The sequence below is a fragment of the Vigna umbellata genome, chromosome 6, assembly GCF_029865625.1.
Source record: "Vigna umbellata cultivar VRB3 chromosome 6, Vumbellata_1.0, whole genome shotgun sequence".
Classification (NCBI taxonomy): Eukaryota; Viridiplantae; Streptophyta; class Magnoliopsida; order Fabales; family Fabaceae; genus Vigna; species Vigna umbellata.
The window spans coordinates 5,615,324-5,634,454 of record NC_142170.1 but is presented as its reverse complement, the minus strand read 5'-3'; the positions used below and the strand labels follow the sequence as shown (position 1 = coordinate 5,634,454).

Below are 19,131 nucleotides of genomic sequence, written 5' to 3'. Positions count from 1 at the left end.
AAACTTTCGAGATATTAATTGTTCGTTTTTTAATTTGTTGGTTTCTATTTTTTTTTATTTTTTTTTACTGTTGAATCTTTTAAGCTTTTGTTCAATCAATTTACTGGGTGAAGTTTAAAAATTCCTTTCATGGTTTTAGAGTGACACTTTATCTCTCTTGATTGTAAACAATCTTAATTTGGACTCTTTCTTTGTCACAACACTGTATTTCTAAAACAAAGTTTAAAAAAACTACGATGATGGAAAGATTAACTGATAATAGAATTTTGTAATCCAAAAAAATAATTAATAGTTATAACAAATAAATGTTAAAAATTAAAGATAAGTATATATACTTAGAGATAATCTTCATCTTACAAATCAATTTTTTTTAAAAGATAAAGCTACTTCTATGATATAAAACATGTTTAATTGGATTTCCAATTAAACAATGGTTAAAGAAATGAATTATTGCGAATTTAAATCTCACGTTTGTGATAATTCCCTTACAAAAAAAAAGTTATAATCTATTGTAGTTCTTTATTTATCTTCAATTTGCACCTTTTGTTTCCGAACTTTTCCATTATCAGTTAAACACAGAACAGGCAAACCTATCATAGTATGTTTTAAGATTGAAAAAAGGTTTCGCTTTACCTAACCTTTTTATTCTTAAAAATCTATCATTTGGCATCTATTTTTTATTTCAAATTCTAGTTAAAAAATAAATGTATAAAAATAAAATCAATTTAAAATATATAAATAATGTAAATATCATTTTATAAATTGATTTTATAAAGTTAAATTAGTTTAAAATTCATTTTTTAATATATATCAAAATTAGTATTAAAGTATATTCTAACAAGATTTGTTATTTATTAAACACGTGTCATCCGCTATCAAACATTTATCAAATCACTTATTATATATAGTCTTATGGTTAAAATGTACATATCACGACATAAAAGGAGTGTATTAGCTCAAAATGCATGTACCATAACATGAAAAAAAGTGTTAAAAATTTTACATCAATTAAAAATAATATCAATTAAAAATACCTCAATTTAAAATATATCAATTTAAAATATATAATTTAAAATATATACAGTGAGTGCAAACTTTACTTAACAAATCAATTTTAATATTGAGTTAAATTTAAAATTTAACAATAACATATTTTGTTCTTAAATAGTTCTACCATTTTTTTTTAATATCTTCAATTCATCTCTCTTTATGGGTGTTGCAATTTCCCATGGAAAATCAAATGAAAAACTTGCGAAACTTAAAAAGACCAAAACAAAAGCTAAAAGGGAGCATGTAATAAACAAAACAGATGTTCCATGAATTGACTTGAAAAAGAAAAATAAGAGTAGGAAACTTGATCAAACCATGTGCAAATCTGTCGATTTAAGCTTCTGATTTAATATGACCAAAAGAACTGCAATATTACACACACCAAAACAGCTAAAAAAACTTGACCACCCCAAAAAGGCTACCAAATAGCCATTGTAAGATGAATCTCCTTTTCCCCTGCTGTATAGTGAGTGATATTCAAGATGTCATCAATACTTACTATTTATATCCTAGAGACTAAGTTTTACATTACACAACAAAACATATACATCAGCAAGCTACACTACTAATACAACTATGCAACCTAAAGTCTACAACTATACACAACTTCTCCATGTAACAAAATTGGTAGATATACATATTTTTCTCTTCACCAATTAAGTACAGTAACATTGATCAAATATTCCCATAAGATCTACAGATGAAGCAACTTCTAAAATAAGAGTTTATGACATCAATGATTTTACCATTTTGCTTAATCTTTCACCTGTTATTCACCTTTTGGTAAAGAGAATATTTGGAAGTTGAATGCTAGCTATAGTGCTCTGGAACTCAGTTTCCCCCACCATCTCCGCCTTTTATCCATTTCTGAATTCCCTACCTTTTGAAGTCTTGCTTTTGTTTCTTTTAATCTAACCTTGTAATCTTTCTTCCACACCTCAAACCTATGTTTGAGTTTCCGAAGTTCTTCAACGGAATTTGTGTTAGCAGATTGACCTGCTCTAAGCTCAACCAGATTTCTGGCATCATAATCAAAGGTCTGTCTACGGTGATCAAATTCCCTAGCAAGGTGGCCCACTGAAGCCAAAGCACCATGACCATCTCTCCCTAGTGCAGATTCAGAAATGCTAGCAGAATACTTCAAAGGTGTGCTTACACTAGGTGTTCGAGATCCCATGGAAATAGCATCTTCTGAATCATAGGGTAAAGGTGATGATACATCACGTCTTGCATGTTGATTGTTGGCATTCTCAGAAGCAAGGCTCTTTCTAGCAGAAGCAAGGCTCGTCTGCATTGAAATTGCAACCCGAAAGATCAGTATAATTTTAAGCTATATTTGAAAATGAGACCTTTCAGCAAACAAGTTTGCAACAAATTCATAATAAATCAAAAAATCACCACCGTTAAAAAATAAATTTCTAGGTATGAATTTTGTTAGAAACAAACAACAAGAGTTCCTGCTAATTTCTCTTTAAAATGACACAGACAACTAAAGTGCAGTTGTTTGGTTATACTAGTCATTTGTTTTCAGGGAGGTGAAAGCAGAATGAGCAAGTCAACCAACTTTGTCTATAATAAAATAATAATATTCACGAGTATATCCTCCATTTGAAGTTGAGGACTTCTGTGAGCTGAAAACATACTTGCAAAGATGCCATTTGTTTTTGCCACATATCCTCCATTGATTTCATCCTTTTCTCGTATTGAATCCATCTACTCTCAAACTGATTTAGCTGATCCTTCAATTCAGCATTTTCCCCTTCCTTTTGCTCTATGGTAGCTTCAGCCTTGACAACCCGCCTCTGGAGTTCAGCTAAAGCTGCAGGTAGATTCGGGAGCCGATCACTTGGCACATCCTGCTAAACCAAAAAAGAAATGAGATATTTTTGGGATTGTTGAGTAGTTATGATGAATTGATTACTTCAATGTGTCACATATTTGTATCTGATACTTCAGGATACTTATATACTTCAATGAAATATCTAATATATAAGGCACTAATACTTTTATAAAGACAAATTTATAATTTTTTATTTTGACAATATATGAGAAATGTGATTTCAACTTAGATTTGCACAATTGCAGTTATATCTATTATATTTTAAGAATTTTTATACAGTTTTAAATATGTATGTCACCTGTTGTATTCTATTATTTTCAAAATAAATGTATCACCACATTTGTCGTATCCTAATATTTTCAAAATAAATGTATCGATACATACATATCGTATCCAATACATATATCATATCTATGCATCATAGTTGAGTAGTTAGGAAGTTCACATAATCACGAAGCTCAGCGTTCTACATCAATGGCAAATCTGATTGCAGAAGGAAAATAGGTTTTGAATGCTTGTGACGAATGCAATACAATATGCTCAAGGTAGGTATGGACAGATTTTAAGTTTTAGACCAGCATGCAAATGAGTAGAGTTAGTCATGTTTCTGCAAAAAGGCTGGGATGCTGTACACTATAACAAGCAAAAGACTAGAAAGAAAACTCTTGGAAAAATTTTGATTACTACCAATTAAATCATAAAAATACTTGAGCAAGAACGTCTTGATCTCTACTTAATAGAACAAACAATCAAAAGCATTGCTCAAATTTAATTTATTTAATTCAAAAAAGTTCCAGCATAATTAAATTTATCTTGCCCTTTCAATTAGTATCTCACTTTATACACTTTCATATGCCACCAAACATAGATATAAATTATTCATGAGAATTAAGAAAAGAAAAATCAATTGTCTTACCGAACACGGGGATATGCGTTCTCATACACATAGATATTTAACACGCGTAGAAAATCTTATGTTTATTAATACAACAATAGTCTCATTTATACTATTAAAAGGTGGGTTTGAAAGTGAACTGAAAATTATACAACTTCAGATTTGAAATTCTGAAATGAAGCGATTTTTAGTTGGATAGAAGATATAAACGCCAACAAGTACCATTGTATGCATAAAACAAAAAGAAAATTAACCAAATCAATTAGTTTTCCAAAAATTTAGAGAAAACATGCACCATAAAGTACCTTTTCTTCGGGCATCTTCACACGTGACCTTCGCCTAGATCTTGCATTTTCACGACTTTTCTTTGAGTTATTGAAGTCACTGGCATTCCTCCGAACCAGCCATCCACGAATTACTGAAGGGAAATGAATAGTAAGCAAACCATATGCAATGTCCCTGGTATGGACAAACAAAACAATAGAAACACAAACCAGATTGTAGTGTTGTGGCTGCCAGCATCTCCTTAACATTTTCAGAAGAAATAGTCATAGAAGACTTCACCATAACACCATATTCCCTTCTTCCAATTTCTCCCCGAACAACTACAATATAACCAAATTGCAATTAAGTTACAGATAAAAACTATAACAAAGGTTATAGTCAAACAATTGCAATAATTTTGACTATTAGGGCCACAGGATTAATCGCTCAAATTTCTTAATCCATATCAATAAGGTCCTCCGGTTCTTAATTTTCAAAAGTAGAAGTGAAAAGCACCAATATTTCTTTTTGGTTTCAATCAATTAAGTTTGTTGGAAATATTTTACTTAAAAATGAGCATAAAAATAAAGAAAAGTGTGTATGAAAGATAGAATAAAATAAGAACGTCCAACTCAAACAAAACTAGTATTGATATCCAGACATTACATGATTGTAAAGTAGTCACTCCCTTCTTCAGCTCATGGTAACGACGGCGAGCTTGATAACCACGAAAACTTTTTTGAATACCAAGTAGTCCCTGCAAAAGATATTTTCTCCTGTCCTCCAGTGCCCCAATCTGTACATTCAACCAGAACAGAGGAAATATGAAGTCAGACAAACCATTACATAAATTCATATTAAATTTATCTAAAACAACCTAGGTAGATTTCCTATAAATAAGAAAGGTTGTGACAGGCTAGGATATCTTATCATTTGTGAGAAAAAGAAAATCAAACTGAAACTAGAAAAGGAGAGGGAAAATCTCCCTTGAATATAGCTAAATAATGTTATCTGTACCTCCTAATACCTAATTTTCTCACAAATGACAAGATACCATTCTCAACATCTCTTATTTGTTTATAAGCAATCTTCCTTAATTCTTCTAAATCTCCACTGGACAAACTAACATGTCAACAACTTTCTTTCTCATTAACTATCCATTAAACAAAAATTATCCAATCCGTTCAGTCTATTAATTTAATAAGATATATAGAAAGGAACTTAAATATGGATGAGTAATGGAAAATGGATCCAATTGCCACCCTAAGCGTGATCCAGCTTGCAATACCATGGCTCTTTATCTGTTGAACAAACACAACACTAAATTACAGACATATACCTGCCCAGTTCGAAGATAAAGTTTGGTGAAGCCAACTTGGTACATTTCGGGAGGGATATTAAATTGTTGCAAAACCGCAACCGAAATGCTCAATGGGTCCTGAGATGTGTTCGCCTCAACAAGCAGAAACCCATACCTAACATATGTCCGAACACAAATCAACCCATTATTCAATATAAAAGTAAATAAATAGGAGTTTCACCACTACCTTCTGGAAAAATCTTGATGTGTCATTCGAGTAGGATATCCAGCCCTCGAAATCCTAACAACCTCCAAAACTCCACAACACTTGAGCTGTTGTAGTACAAGATCTTGTTCATATATTCCAGGAAGTTGCTTAGTATTTGGCTTTATACAGCGAATAAAGTGAGGTGTGGTGCTCTCCAGCTGATGCATCAACTTGAACAATTGACCCTAAAAGAAAAAAGACTCGTTAGGCTTATTTTTTTTCAAATTATTGTGTTTCTCTTGTTTCTCAGCATACTCCTAAACTTCAGGTACATTTACTACATATAATTTTAGGGGACTATATCACCACATATTAACAACATTGAAATCATTTCTTTCCAAATATTAAAGATGCTTAACCAGTTCAAGTAATGCTACAAGAATACCTTGAACTTAGTGCCAACACTCTGCTTTTTTGAGTCCAGAGCACCTCCATGCGAGTAATTTGATTGCTTCTGAGGCAGATTAAGCATCTTGGGGAACAACTGAAGCAGTTCACAGCTACATGATGACAGTAGTTGAATGGAATCAGATGGTAGTGGATCTCTATTCTTTTCTAGGAAGCCACTTGTATCATACAAAACCTAATAGAGGACCAGATATTAGAATAGTCAGAAATAGAAATACAAAATTGACTTCCATGGTATGCATTCTACATATATCTGACAGGCTAGGAAAAACAAAATTATAAAGCAGACATTGAACGTAACAGGCTATGACAAAAAAACTCTGGTTGAAACATTTTTTCTTCTAAAACTAAAACTGTGTTTAATATCAGAATGATAGTTGTGTCAAAATTTCCCACGTCAAAGTTAAAGCAACCCAACATTTTAGTGTTGATATTGAATTGCATGCTATGGAAGAAACTAAAATAAGCTTAGTTTTTGGGGAGGTTTTAGAAAGAGAGATATTTATATACAATTAAATAATCACATTAGAAAACAGAATTTTACAAAACACAAGCTATAAATGATTATATTAGTTTAAACAAGTCAAATTACAAAGATATTAATTATCAGTAATGCTACTTTTACAGTATAACAACATCAAATGTAGTAGGTTTATGCTTAATACTACAATACTCCAGGTGCACTATTTTGAAAACGAACACAATACGTAAACCAGTAAATTTAAGAATAATTCAACTTTAAGAACTTCAGCCAAGTATGTTTTGAAGCAATTAAATTTATCAATTTGACTTTAAAAATCACAACCAATAGATTTTAGAGGAGCTAACTTTCAAAGGTCAATAGGAACTGATACTAACCTCCCCAGCATAATGAGAGACACTAAAAGCCCTGCCTCTTTCCCCTTTAAAGCAAGGATTAGAGTGCAGGTGCTGCTTAAGTTTGTTGGCTAGTGTTAGATCACTGGCCTTGGGGAAATTAGATTCCTCGTCCAACAGAGAGAATAGCCCAAGAGGCTTCTGCACATTAGACAAACTAGTAAATAATGAAAATACTGAACTCCAACAATATGACACGAACATAATATGATTTTGAAAATAATTTGCAGTGTAAAAAATAGTACTGTCTAGGAAAAGAATACCTAAACAAAAAAAAAATGGCCTGTTTTCCTCCAGATCAGCAAAAGAATAGCTATAAAATTTCAGAAATCTTAAAACATTTAAATACCTTTTCAAAGAGATCCAAACACACTTGGTTGTCCTCAAACTCTACTCTAGTCCAATCAATACCGTCTAATTCATAGTCCTGAAACATGTAAATTGCAATGTTGTAATGAAGCATCCAAAGACTATTACACACTTAGCAAATGATGCAACACCAGCCTTTTGTTGTATTATGGTTGTTTTCTTCCATCATGTGACAGACAATGTACTGAAGTAAACAACATAGTGATTCAGACAGGTAAGTCACCAACTCGGGATTATATTGATCCATGGTTTGTAAATCAAAGGTTTCTTGTCGAGAGAAATTTTAGTTTGACATGACCAAATCCCTCCCTCATTCCCGAAAGATAACAAAAGTAATAACACCTTTTACATACACAAACTATATTTATGGATTTCCATCTCACACTATTGCTTTTGAATGAAAGACACAAACATACCAGCCATCAAAGCAACCAAGAATCTTAAACACAGAAATAATATACTTAGACCTTATACATTACATAAAGACAATTTATTTACCAAAGTTTAACATATTTTCTGACCTCCTGCTCAAGTTTAAACAGATGCCGATTGAAATGTTGTTGAAGCCTCTCATTGGCGTAGTTTATACAAAATTGTTCAAAGCTGTTATTCTGCAAAGAAAATTAATAAACAATTGGAATAATAGAAAAGAATCTATTAAACATAAATAAACATGCTAATAGAAACTGCATACCTGGAATGACTCAAATCCATAAATATCAAGGATACTTATAGATCTCCCAGTACACCGTTTACCTACTTGAAGTGACTTGTTAACTTGTTCTACAAGCCAGTCAAACAAGCTTGCATAGATAAATTTTGCTATTGCATCTCTTGCATCAATTGCCTGAATATAGAATAAAAAAATTAGATATAATAAAATATAAAATAGTATAATACAATTAGGAAACAGAAAAACTGATCAATTGAATTGTTCAAGTAATACTCAGACCTGCCGCAAGGTCAATTTCTTGGTAATAGTATCCTTGCCAGCTTGGATTTTATGGGTAGATAACACTGTCATTAGCTCCTGAGAACTGCACCCCATTAGCACAGCAGCATTCGTTACAGCTGCCAAGAGAAAGTTGAACAAAAGTCATAATTAGTAACTGAAGTTACCATGTTAGTCATAGATAATATGAATCAAGGGAGGAGGATAGTTCAGTGTTTTATAGACTTTTAGACCATATTCCTGGCCACATGGTACACCTAAACCATTACCTTCATCATTCACCACCTCAATGTGATTTTCATTATCACTATCTTGGAATGCTATATTTCCCAACCATAATATCGCAGCCAGCATCTTAAAAACTAGCTCTTGATCTTCTTTGCACATTTGAATAACATCCAATGCTTTCTGGGGGAAAACACATTTAAAAGGAGGAAAAATGACATGAGATCTTAGGAGGCTGTAAATAACATTAAAGAAACTAATGTTCAAAACTGAGTGGTAAAATAATATACCATCAGCCTTTTAAACTTTTTAGCATCATCAACACCATCAATTGTTGTGCAGTCACTTTGGTTAAGATATTTATATTCGCTAGCCGCCCTAAGATTCAGTCTTTCTGCACAGGAAAAGAAAATAATTCCATATGGTTTATCACAATGAGAAGGCAACTTATCACTTCAAATGCAAAAAATTGGAGTCAATGAAATTCAATATAAAATGAACAATCCATTTAAAATTTGTAAATAAGTTTATAGGGCAGAGGATATCTTTGCAGATGATAATAAGGGAGAATAACAGTCAAAAAAATTTAAATGGATTATCTCAGATGCACAGAAGTATACAAATATGTAAATTAATAGATAGATTGCCTCGAAAATGCACCTTTTAGTTTGGATGAAGATCCCGCACAAAGTTGATAAAATATGTGATATGACCTCTCACCCAAGGCAAGTTGAACAACTCTTGACTGGCCACAAGAGACAAGATGATTTCAGAAGTGAAGAATAATAATATTTCAGATTCACGCTATTGTTCAAATAGGGTATCACAAATTACCTTTTCTAACAGAACTGTTCAAGATAGCATTTAGGAATTGACATGAGAAACACAAAACCGTACAAATAAGTCAGGTGAGTAAATTCACAATAGAAGAAAAAGAATATAGAAAAGAGCTAATTTTTTGTAAAATTTAACAGGAGCAATCTTACAAGTTTGAACTTTTGCACCACAAATTTTCCCCATTGTGCTGAAATGAATTTCAATCAACTTCCCCTGAGCCAAATTGTAAACATATATCAACTACACTGCTCAGCCAGTATATAACATCCACAAAGTTACAAATCCACAAAAGAAATCTTATGGAACAAGAACAAGAGGAGTAAGTTCCTTTCACTACAATGAAAAGAAATGCAAACTCACAAATCTGCTAGAGTTATCATTCCTAGATGTTTTTGCATTCCCAAAAGCCTCTAGAATAAAATTTGTCTGAAGGATTTCATTTTCTATTCCTGAACAGCCACCACCAAGAGCAGCTAAGTATTGCATAGCAATTTTTGCGGTCTCTGTTTTCCCAGCTCCACTTTCACCACTGTAAACAAATTTATAACACCAATTAACAATTATACCAGTGGTTATACCATCTTATTGCTATAAAATTTTAATGATATTGAGTTCAGAAACATATATTAAGAGGCACACAAGAAATAGACTGCCTAATGTGCTGAGTGCTAACCTTATGATAATAGACTGATTTACTTCACCTGAAATGTACAATATGCAAACAGAAACTTTAAATCAGACAACTACATTATACGGTTCAAGAAGGGGACAAAAAATAGTAATTTCATCCACCTGTCATCATCTCATTGTAAGCTGCATCTGTCAAAGCATAAACATGAGGACTATCGGTAAGTTTCTGCCTATAAGCTAGAACATAATCATTGCCATAAACTTCGACATTTTTGAAAGGATTGAGTGCAATTAAAATTGGCCCTGCTTTACTCTGCATACAAGGAGTACAAGCAGCATATGAGAATAGATAGATAATCAACTGGGTAGGAAAAACAAGCCAAAGCAGCAGACCTACATAAATCATATCCTGAGCATATCTATACTGAAGATTGTGAAGAACTGAAGGCTCATTTAAGTAACTGAGCTGTATAAGATCTTCAATACCCTCCAAAATGTCAGGATTAGCTGGTAGGAGATCTGACCTGGCTACTTTCAGAACCTGCAGTAACAACTCAATGGCCCAAATCACATGTTACTTTGCATATTCAACAATGAATACCTCTTTTAAAAGACAAAAAAGGATCAGAAATTCACATTTCCATTTGAGAGATAAACAGATGCTTCCTCTCCAGAAGTTGACTGTATCGTTCCCAGCTCCCATTTCCCTCTTGGTTGCCTACACCAAACATGAAGTTTCTGTGGAAACAACCAAAAACAGAAAGGAATTTAACAGACAAAACATAGCATAAACAATGTCTCAATGCTGATATACAAATAGATAAAAGCGGCAAAAGAACTTTCATATTTTCAACAAGTAGGGAGGCTTAGGGAAACACAACAAACAGAACGAAGATTGAGCTGAAAGTACATTATGCATGCCACGAACAATTTACCTATGCATAAGTGTTGCCAATATGAAACATCAAACAAATAAAATCTGTGAATCTAAACATCAGTCAATTTAAAATTTAACAATTAAAATAACCAAAGAGATTTCCAATCTAATTCAGACGAGTGGAGTCTATTTCTATTTGCAATTTTGAAAAGGTTGTGCAGTAGTCGTATAATTACAAATTACAGATTTTTTAAACACCAACTTCCACATTTCATTCAAGCTGAATGCTTTTATCCATACACCAAAAGCTTATCTTTCTGACTGAAAAACATAACACACACAAAAAGAGACAACTGAAAACAAACTGAGGATTTTAAAGCACCGAGAATCGCTGTTAAAACTTCAACCCATTAATTAACCAGTTATTACTTATCACCATTAATGATTATAAACTTTTTCAAGTCCCAATTACCTTTTTTATGAAATAAGCAACGTTATCATCCTCCAACTCCTCAGACTGAGGAGGAGCTTCACAATCAGTAGAAGAATCATTCGCAGTTGGAACCGGAGACGATGGTTGTTCACTCACTTTCTCTTCTGATATGACTGCATAAGGGGATTCCACACGCAACTTGACCTTCTTGGACCCAAAACTACCCTTCCTTTTGTGCCCCTTCTGATCATTATCGCCATCAACCTTGAAGTTATGAGGCAACGACCTCCTCGCCGGAGGCAACCGCGCCCTCGACTGCGGCCGCGACGGCAATGCCGGCGGCAAGTCCTTCGGTCTCTCCTCCTCGTCTCTCTTGCGAAGCGACTCAAGCATCTCCTCCAGCGAACTCCTCGATAGAGCAGACATTGTAGCTGATAACATCATCTTGAAAACCTCAATCAACAAAATTAGCCAAATTTCACAACGCTTCCCTCAAATTCAGAAACTCTCATACCCGACAACTCAAGATTTTTCAATTAGCAACACCCCATCTCCTGATTCCACCAACCCATTTCAGAATTGACGCGGAAAATGACAATAAAAATGAAAAATAAAAATGAACTTTTCTTTGTCTGGAGGTGGTTCAAAATAATAAAGTCGAAAAAGGGTGAGAAGAAGAACGAAAAGGGTCGTTGGAGCAATCAACACAACCTTCAAAAACGAACTCCAGAGGTGCATTTGCCAAATCGAGGAACGTCGAAGGTTTCCATGGCTGAAAGCGAAAATTACGAGGTTTGAATGAGGAGGTTGAGGTTGTTGCGAACGAGAAACAAAAACAAACCTCCTCAGAGTCTCAAAGACAGGGAGAATGAGAGAGAAAGCCAAAAAAGAAAAAATATGGGAGAGAGAAAAAAAAGGTTAGAAACACCGAACAGCAACAATTTGGGAAAATTCGCTATTGCGAGTGTTGCTCTGCTCTGTTCTTTGCAAAACGGAATAAAACGTTTAGCGTTGCAAATCGTGTTCCTGAAAACAGAACAGGAACTTTTAACTCTGTCCTTGTTGTCGTTGTTGGTGGTGATGATCCCTTTTTTTTCTTTCTGCCCAGAAATTCAAATTTTTCCGATGAGTTGGCGACGCAACTAACTACTCTTCCAATATTCTTAATTCTTTTCTTCGGGAAACCGTTTGCATCTAACAGGCCAAACAATATTTTAGTATTATTATTATTATGAAAGAAAACTAAATGGAAAAATAATATAATATATTAAATATTAAATTATATATATTAATTTGAACATTATAATAAGTTGTGAATTTGAAATGAGTGTGAAGCTTTACTTTTCAAAACGGATATGGATGTGAGTGCGGGAACGTGGAAAGAGTCTGACACTAAGCTTCAAAAACTATATTACTTAAATGGGCTCCACTTTTAATGTAATTACCATTCTTCACCAAAACATTTCTTAATTAATATAAGTAAAACTAAATTTATATTTTGAAAGTCCAACAGATTAATAATTATACTTTCCTTAATAAATTTATTATTTTTGGTACATAAGAGCTATTATATATTCATATAATAGTAATTGACTTTAATTGAGAAATTAATTCTTACAATACCTTTTTAACATAAGATACGCAATATTTTCCAAGTTAACTACTCCTTACTCTTCCTCCAAAGTTAGACAAAAGGGATAATTACTACTATATGTAGGGAGAAAATAATTCTTAAGCAATGATAATAATTTGTAAAAAAATAGTAAAAATAAAAATTTGACTTTTTTCTATTTTTATTTAATTTAAATTTAAAATCCTTGTCTTCTTGACTTTGAATTAATTGCTTTTCTTCTGGTTCACACCATAATAGATTTCTGCTTTCACTTTGACGGCAAGCTAGGGAAACTCAAAATAAATCATTAATGTGGGATGCCCTTGCCGCAGAGTGAATGGCAAATTGCATGGCTATAAGGAGACTGGAAATTTAATACCATACTTAATAAAGATAACTGATTAAGATTTAAATCATGGGAATTAAGAAAATTGATTGAGTTTAGTAATGTTTTTTTTATGGCAATATATAATGCTAACCTTTTTATGTAGAAAATGAAAAATTCAACCGATTACCTTTTTTTGTTACTTTATGAGTTGTCTAATATTACATTTTCCTACTACTATTAAATGTATTTAATAAACATTTAATGTCTTGAAAATGCAAATCTATTTAATACCTACCATACGAAAAAATTAATAAGAGCATTTATGATTATTCTCTCATTTTACTATTTTTTTTCATCAGGATATAGCCTACTCTCGAATGATGTAATAAACACTCAGATAAGTAAAATTAAATGATAGGTATAACTTCGCATTTATGGTTTATTAATTGAATTCTAACTAAAGACAACCGCATGCTTTAACACTTTACTAACAAAAAAATATGGGTATTTTAGAAAGATATATTAGGAAAATTTAACAATATAATGAAACACGAATTTAATTTATATAAATAATGCCATCATTTTCAACTTAAGATAATATATTCTTATATTATTTATACATCTTTTTGATAAATATATAAAAAAAATTAATAATAATAAAATATAATTCTAATTCTGGATTATATAAGTAATTTATTTACTTTCAAATTATAAATCTTTTTTTTAGATATTAAATTATAAATCTTTTTTTTTTATATTTAACTTTCTCACTTTTATCATTTTTATCTTTTTAGACACGTTAGTTTTTGAATTAAAAATAAAAAGAAGATACCGAAATAATTGATCGGAAAACGATCGACCCTAATATTAGATTGAACGTAAAATGTTATTAATAATGTTGAGGACAAGCATGTTGAGCCAAAACATTGCTTGTATTCCATTATTAATTTGTTACTAGAAAATCACGTCAATAAAGGTGCTTTATAGCCAAAGACAAGGCAACAACGTTATGGAAAGGGTGTGTGTGTGTATATATATATATATATATATATATATGCGTGTGTGTGTGGTCCTACGTGGCTGCATCATAATAATTGAAAGATAAAAAGTATAGTATTCCCACATGCAATGAAGATCATAAATGGAAAATTAGTTTTCGGATTTAATACCATTTAGCACATAACAACGACTTTATCGATAGGGAAATATAACTAAGACATGTTACATTAACAATTATTAAAATTTATTAATATCTATTAAGAAATGAACTTCTATATAAAAAGGAAAGTACTTTTTGTTCTGAAACTTGATAAATAAAGCTACTAAAAGTAAAAACTAATGATAATTTTGAGAAAACTTAAAAAATTATTTATTTTATTTAACTTCGGAGGAAGTAATTTGAAAGGGATATTTGTTTTGTGAAGGGTTTTAAAGATGTTTTGGCACATGCTACGCCATAAATTATGATCACTTCACACCTCACATAACAGAATACTACGTAATGCTCTATATATCGCTTTCTTCTTCGTTATAAATATTTTTACTTTAAAAACCATTAGTCAAAGTTCTGAGGTGCTGACATTCATATATTGGAGGGAATTTTGAATATTTTTAGTCTGCGTTTTGATTGGATGTATGAACTTGATTGATTTAAATATATATATATATATATATATATATATATATATATATATATATATATATATATATATATATATATATATATATAATGGTGAGTCATTGTTTTTCAATTAGTAGTTAATCAACGTACTTAGAAGGAAAATTTATTCTTTTATCTTGAAAGAAGACTCACCTAGAAGTTATATGATTACCACTATTTTATTATTGATAATTGTCATTTTCATTATTTCCACTATTATTGTCATTCTTTTTTCAGTAATCACTACAACCATATTATTCTTGTTATAAAATAATCACACTCTTGTAATTTTATGTACTCAAATGGATAAAAGTTACCGAGATCACTCTCTTTATAAAATTGTTATACATAGGTAACAAAAGTGGTGAAAGATACATACATGATGTTAAGACATGTAATTAAGTCTCTTTTGAACTATCTAAACACATTTCAATTCAAACTTATGAATGCATGTCATCATTGTACCATTCTTTTATTTTCTTTTTATATTTTATTAATATAAATATTTACCTAGGTTTTTATTTTACTATATAACTTGTTGAACTTTGAGGAGTTATGCAAAAATAGTGTTAATAAATATTTAAGAATAATGTTTACATTTTGTTAGAAATTTAAATGAGTTTAAATTTTGCATTAAGTAAAAATAAAAAAAATTGGTTATCATATAAGGAAAGACTCATAAAGTAGATTTTAAGATTTTTTATTAGAGATGTTGTCAATCCGTATGTGAATTTGACTTATATCTTATTAATGTTGTTTATCTTTTTAAAAGACCTATAAATGATATCGATTATTTGTTTTGGTGAGTGATTCTGAAAAATTTATATTTATAAAGTCTTCATGTTATACATGATTAACTTAAGATATTACTTAAAATTTTGGGTTAGAGATAATATCAATCTCTTATATATGAATTGAATTCATCTCTTATATTACTTCTTACCAGTAATTATTTTTTGAAAAATTAATCATATTTAATTATACATTAATAAAATTATTATGGTTGACATATATAAAGAAAATAAATATCAAAAGAAGCATCATATTACTCCAAAAGCAAACTATTTTTGAAAAAAAAAATGTGTAATAATTAAAATATTGACTAAAACTTATGATAATCGAATATCATATAACATCTTAAACTTCGATGACGGTGTCTCGGTGAAGAACATCAAAATTTGGTGACTACAACTACTATTAGTATGGAGAATATAAAAGATAAAGAAATAGGTGAATTATTTTGGTGGGTGAGATTTGTATGTTTTTGTGTAAAATGGTTCATTAGGAGAGTTTTTAAAAGTTTAAAAAGGTTGGTGATGGAGATGAGAGATTGAAGATTATAGAATGAATAAAGCAAATGGGCACAGCACATCCCCACTCTTGAAATGGAGTGAATTGAATAGATACAAGTGAGAAGAAGACATGCAGGATGCATATGCAATGCATGTGTTCATGTGAAGCTTCACTTCATGTGGTTCAGAATTAGCAACCATAACTAATTTCATCTTCCCATTCTGGATTTAATGTTTGTTCTTTTCTTCTTAATTTTATGCAGTGCACACCAGTTACCAATGTACCTATAATTTGTTAGTTCAGACTTACCATTCCTATCACCATAGTCATCATTTATGAATTTATATTAGGTGTATATTAGAAAGATGCAATTTCTTGTCAAATCTTTTCATGTATTTAATTGAGTTCGATATCTTTTTTTTTCTTATTCTTAACACATGTCTTCAAAATACAATGATTTTGATATATTAAAATGAATTTAATATATTTTCTTATGCCAGCTTGCCTTTTCACTCTCTGCCACGTTGCTTGTATTTGAGAACTTCGTTCGTCTTCTCCAGCAGAGCCTAGCCTCCATTGGATCAGTCGTCGTGTCGGACCTTCTGCTCAGTCCAAGGTGTCGTCGGTGACACCAATCGCCACCGGGGCCATTGCCGGCCGCGGCATCGATTTCTCCCTCCTTGCCTTTTCTCCGCGCGTGAGAGAGAAGCTCTCTTTCCTCCGCCAATCGCCGCCTGAGAGAGCTCAGCCTCCGCGAGCCACAAACCAGGATGGTCATCGCCGACGCCCTCGACAACCGGTCAGAGTCGTGAGGACTAGTCTCTCATTCCTTTGATTCGGCGCGGCCCAAAAGCAGGGGTTATCATCCCCCATTTCGGCGAAGCAGACGGCCACTAACGTCCACTGTTCCGCGCCGTCAACACCTGCCCCATGACATTCCAGAAAACGCGAGCATCCATGGCATTCCCAGAGTTTCGAGTAGGGACTAAAACTCAAAATCATGTGATACTTAAGAGACAAAAAACATATTTAATCCAATCTATTTTTAAAGATATTTTTATTATTAGAAAAATTAATTTTTGTATTTATAAATAAAAAAGTTAAAAATAAAATAGTAGACATAAAATATGTGTCAAAATGTAAAAATAATGTTACCTTAAAAAAAAGCTACCACAGAAAATCAAGATCTATTAAATATTTTTAGTTTATTTTGGTTCCCCATAAGAGTTAGTTTTTTCTTGTAAGATTCAATATTCAATATTTTAAAACATTATACTTCTGAAATACAAATAAAGTGTTAGTTTCATTTCTGAAAAATTGTTTCACTGAAGTTATAGTAATACTATCTGTTAATAATATTTAAAGGTATCTATACATTTAGATTCTTTCGTTCTTTTATAGATTTCTAAAATTCTCAACTCCATCTTCTTTACCTTTTATATGTTTTTAATATCTATCCTTCTTTTAAATATGTTTATATATAATTTTCATAATTATTTATAAAAGGAATTCATTTATTTTAAGAAAACTATAAAGAGTTATTTTGACATAAATGATTTTTTTACATTTGACATTATTTTTTTATTTTGTATTTTTTTTCTTTTTCTAAACTTACAAAAGTTTACTCTTGTATGATCATTTTATTCTTGTAATGTGTGTTAAATGAATATAAATATATATTACTACCATTAGTATTTTTTATATAAGAAAATTATATTTTAACACACATAAATTTTTTAAATTTATTTGACACTATTTTTTCTTATTTTTACTCTTTTGGAAAAATATAAAAAGTTCACCCATTAACAACCATTTTATCCTTATATTGTGTGTTAGATGAAGGTAAAAGTGTCTAACCTTACCATTACTTTTTTATATACTATTATATAAAAAGGATGTCATCTTTTGGTGTAAACATTTTATTTCCAACTTTTATCTTTTATGTATTTTTTAAAATAAAAATAATTAATTTATCAATTTTATATTTTTTTAAATTTAACTATTATTTTCGATTTCACATTTTAAAAAAAAAACTTAATTATTCTTGTAAACTAAAATAACGGTCCTTTCTAAAATTATCTAAAAAACCTAATAATTACTTAAAATTGTATAAATTATTTAAATTTACTTTTATAATAATAATAGTATTATGATTTTTTTTGTTATAAAAAAAAAAAGTAAAGCGTATATGTTTTTATAAAAGGAATAACAATGTAGTCCAAAGTATTTCATAAATAACATATATTCAATTATATCTCTTCTTCTCTAAAAAAATAAATAGACATGTATTTATTATTAACTAACTGAATTATTAATTTAAAATAAATAAAGAGTAGTTCTTTATACTTACAATTGAATAGTTACAAAAGTTGTTTAGTAAAGTCAAAATATATTTTGTATATTTAAACATTTACAAAAAAAAATGGAAATTTTAGAACATAAAAGTTAATAAAGTACAAATAAGAAATTTAATAGATAATATAAAAGTGATAATGAAAATAATATTTTAAACAATTATGAGACTATTTTTTGACAGTATGCGGTGTCTTCGACTTTTAAAATGAAAATATTAAATAATTACGATATTATTTTTTTAATAGCGTCCGTGCGTTGAATTTAAAAAACTTTAGAATATAAAAAACAATAAAAAAAAGATTAAAAAATTTAAAATAATACAGAGGCCAACAATCATGCACACTCGTTTCCTTTATACTGTTATTCCTTACATAATTAGATTATCATACAACATTATTTTTCTTTATCTTAATATTATCCTCACTCGTTACTTTTACATAATCAATCAGGTTATGATAAATGTCTAGTGAATATCATGTATTTAATTTTACACTTCTGTTTCTGCGATCCCTCTGTTACACAATCAATTATTCAACATCTGTTGACTTAAGAATTTGAATAGTATATATACTAAAGTTTTGAGTTTTAATTTTGCTGTGGTAGTTGTAAAAAATAAATATTTTCAAATTATTTTAAGAAAATTGAGAAAAAGTAAGGCA

General features: G+C 30.6%; 1 protein-coding gene across 3 annotated transcripts; it reads right to left on the bottom strand.

Moving 5' to 3' along the window:
• Positions 1-1,361: 1,361 nt before the first annotated feature.
• LOC124848429 (myosin-2-like) lies at positions 1,362-12,414 on the bottom strand. 3 transcript variants are annotated; one of them, XM_047326100.2, is made up of 24 exons: positions 11,264-12,414; positions 10,551-10,652; positions 10,312-10,455; positions 10,077-10,227; positions 9,958-9,985; positions 9,645-9,813; positions 9,434-9,497; positions 9,282-9,295; positions 9,108-9,192; positions 8,738-8,841; positions 8,492-8,630; positions 8,223-8,341; positions 7,965-8,117; positions 7,792-7,881; positions 7,251-7,328; positions 6,884-7,042; positions 6,003-6,200; positions 5,597-5,802; positions 5,389-5,524; positions 4,716-4,845; positions 4,280-4,390; positions 4,091-4,203; positions 2,694-2,909; positions 1,362-2,338 (listed from the first exon to the last, which is right to left on the bottom strand). In XM_047326100.2, exons 1-24 carry the CDS (start codon positions 11,666-11,668, stop codon positions 1,865-1,867), a joined length of 3,588 nt encoding a protein of 1,195 aa, XP_047182056.2. In that variant the 5' UTR covers positions 11,669-12,414; the 3' UTR covers positions 1,362-1,864. The 3 variants fall into 3 exon arrangements, with proteins under 3 accessions (XP_047182056.2, XP_047182058.2, XP_047182057.2); XM_047326102.2 differs by having other exon boundaries at positions 6,884-7,039; XM_047326101.2 differs by having other exon boundaries at positions 2,694-2,906; positions 11,264-12,413.
• Positions 12,415-19,131: the final 6,717 nt, after the last annotated feature.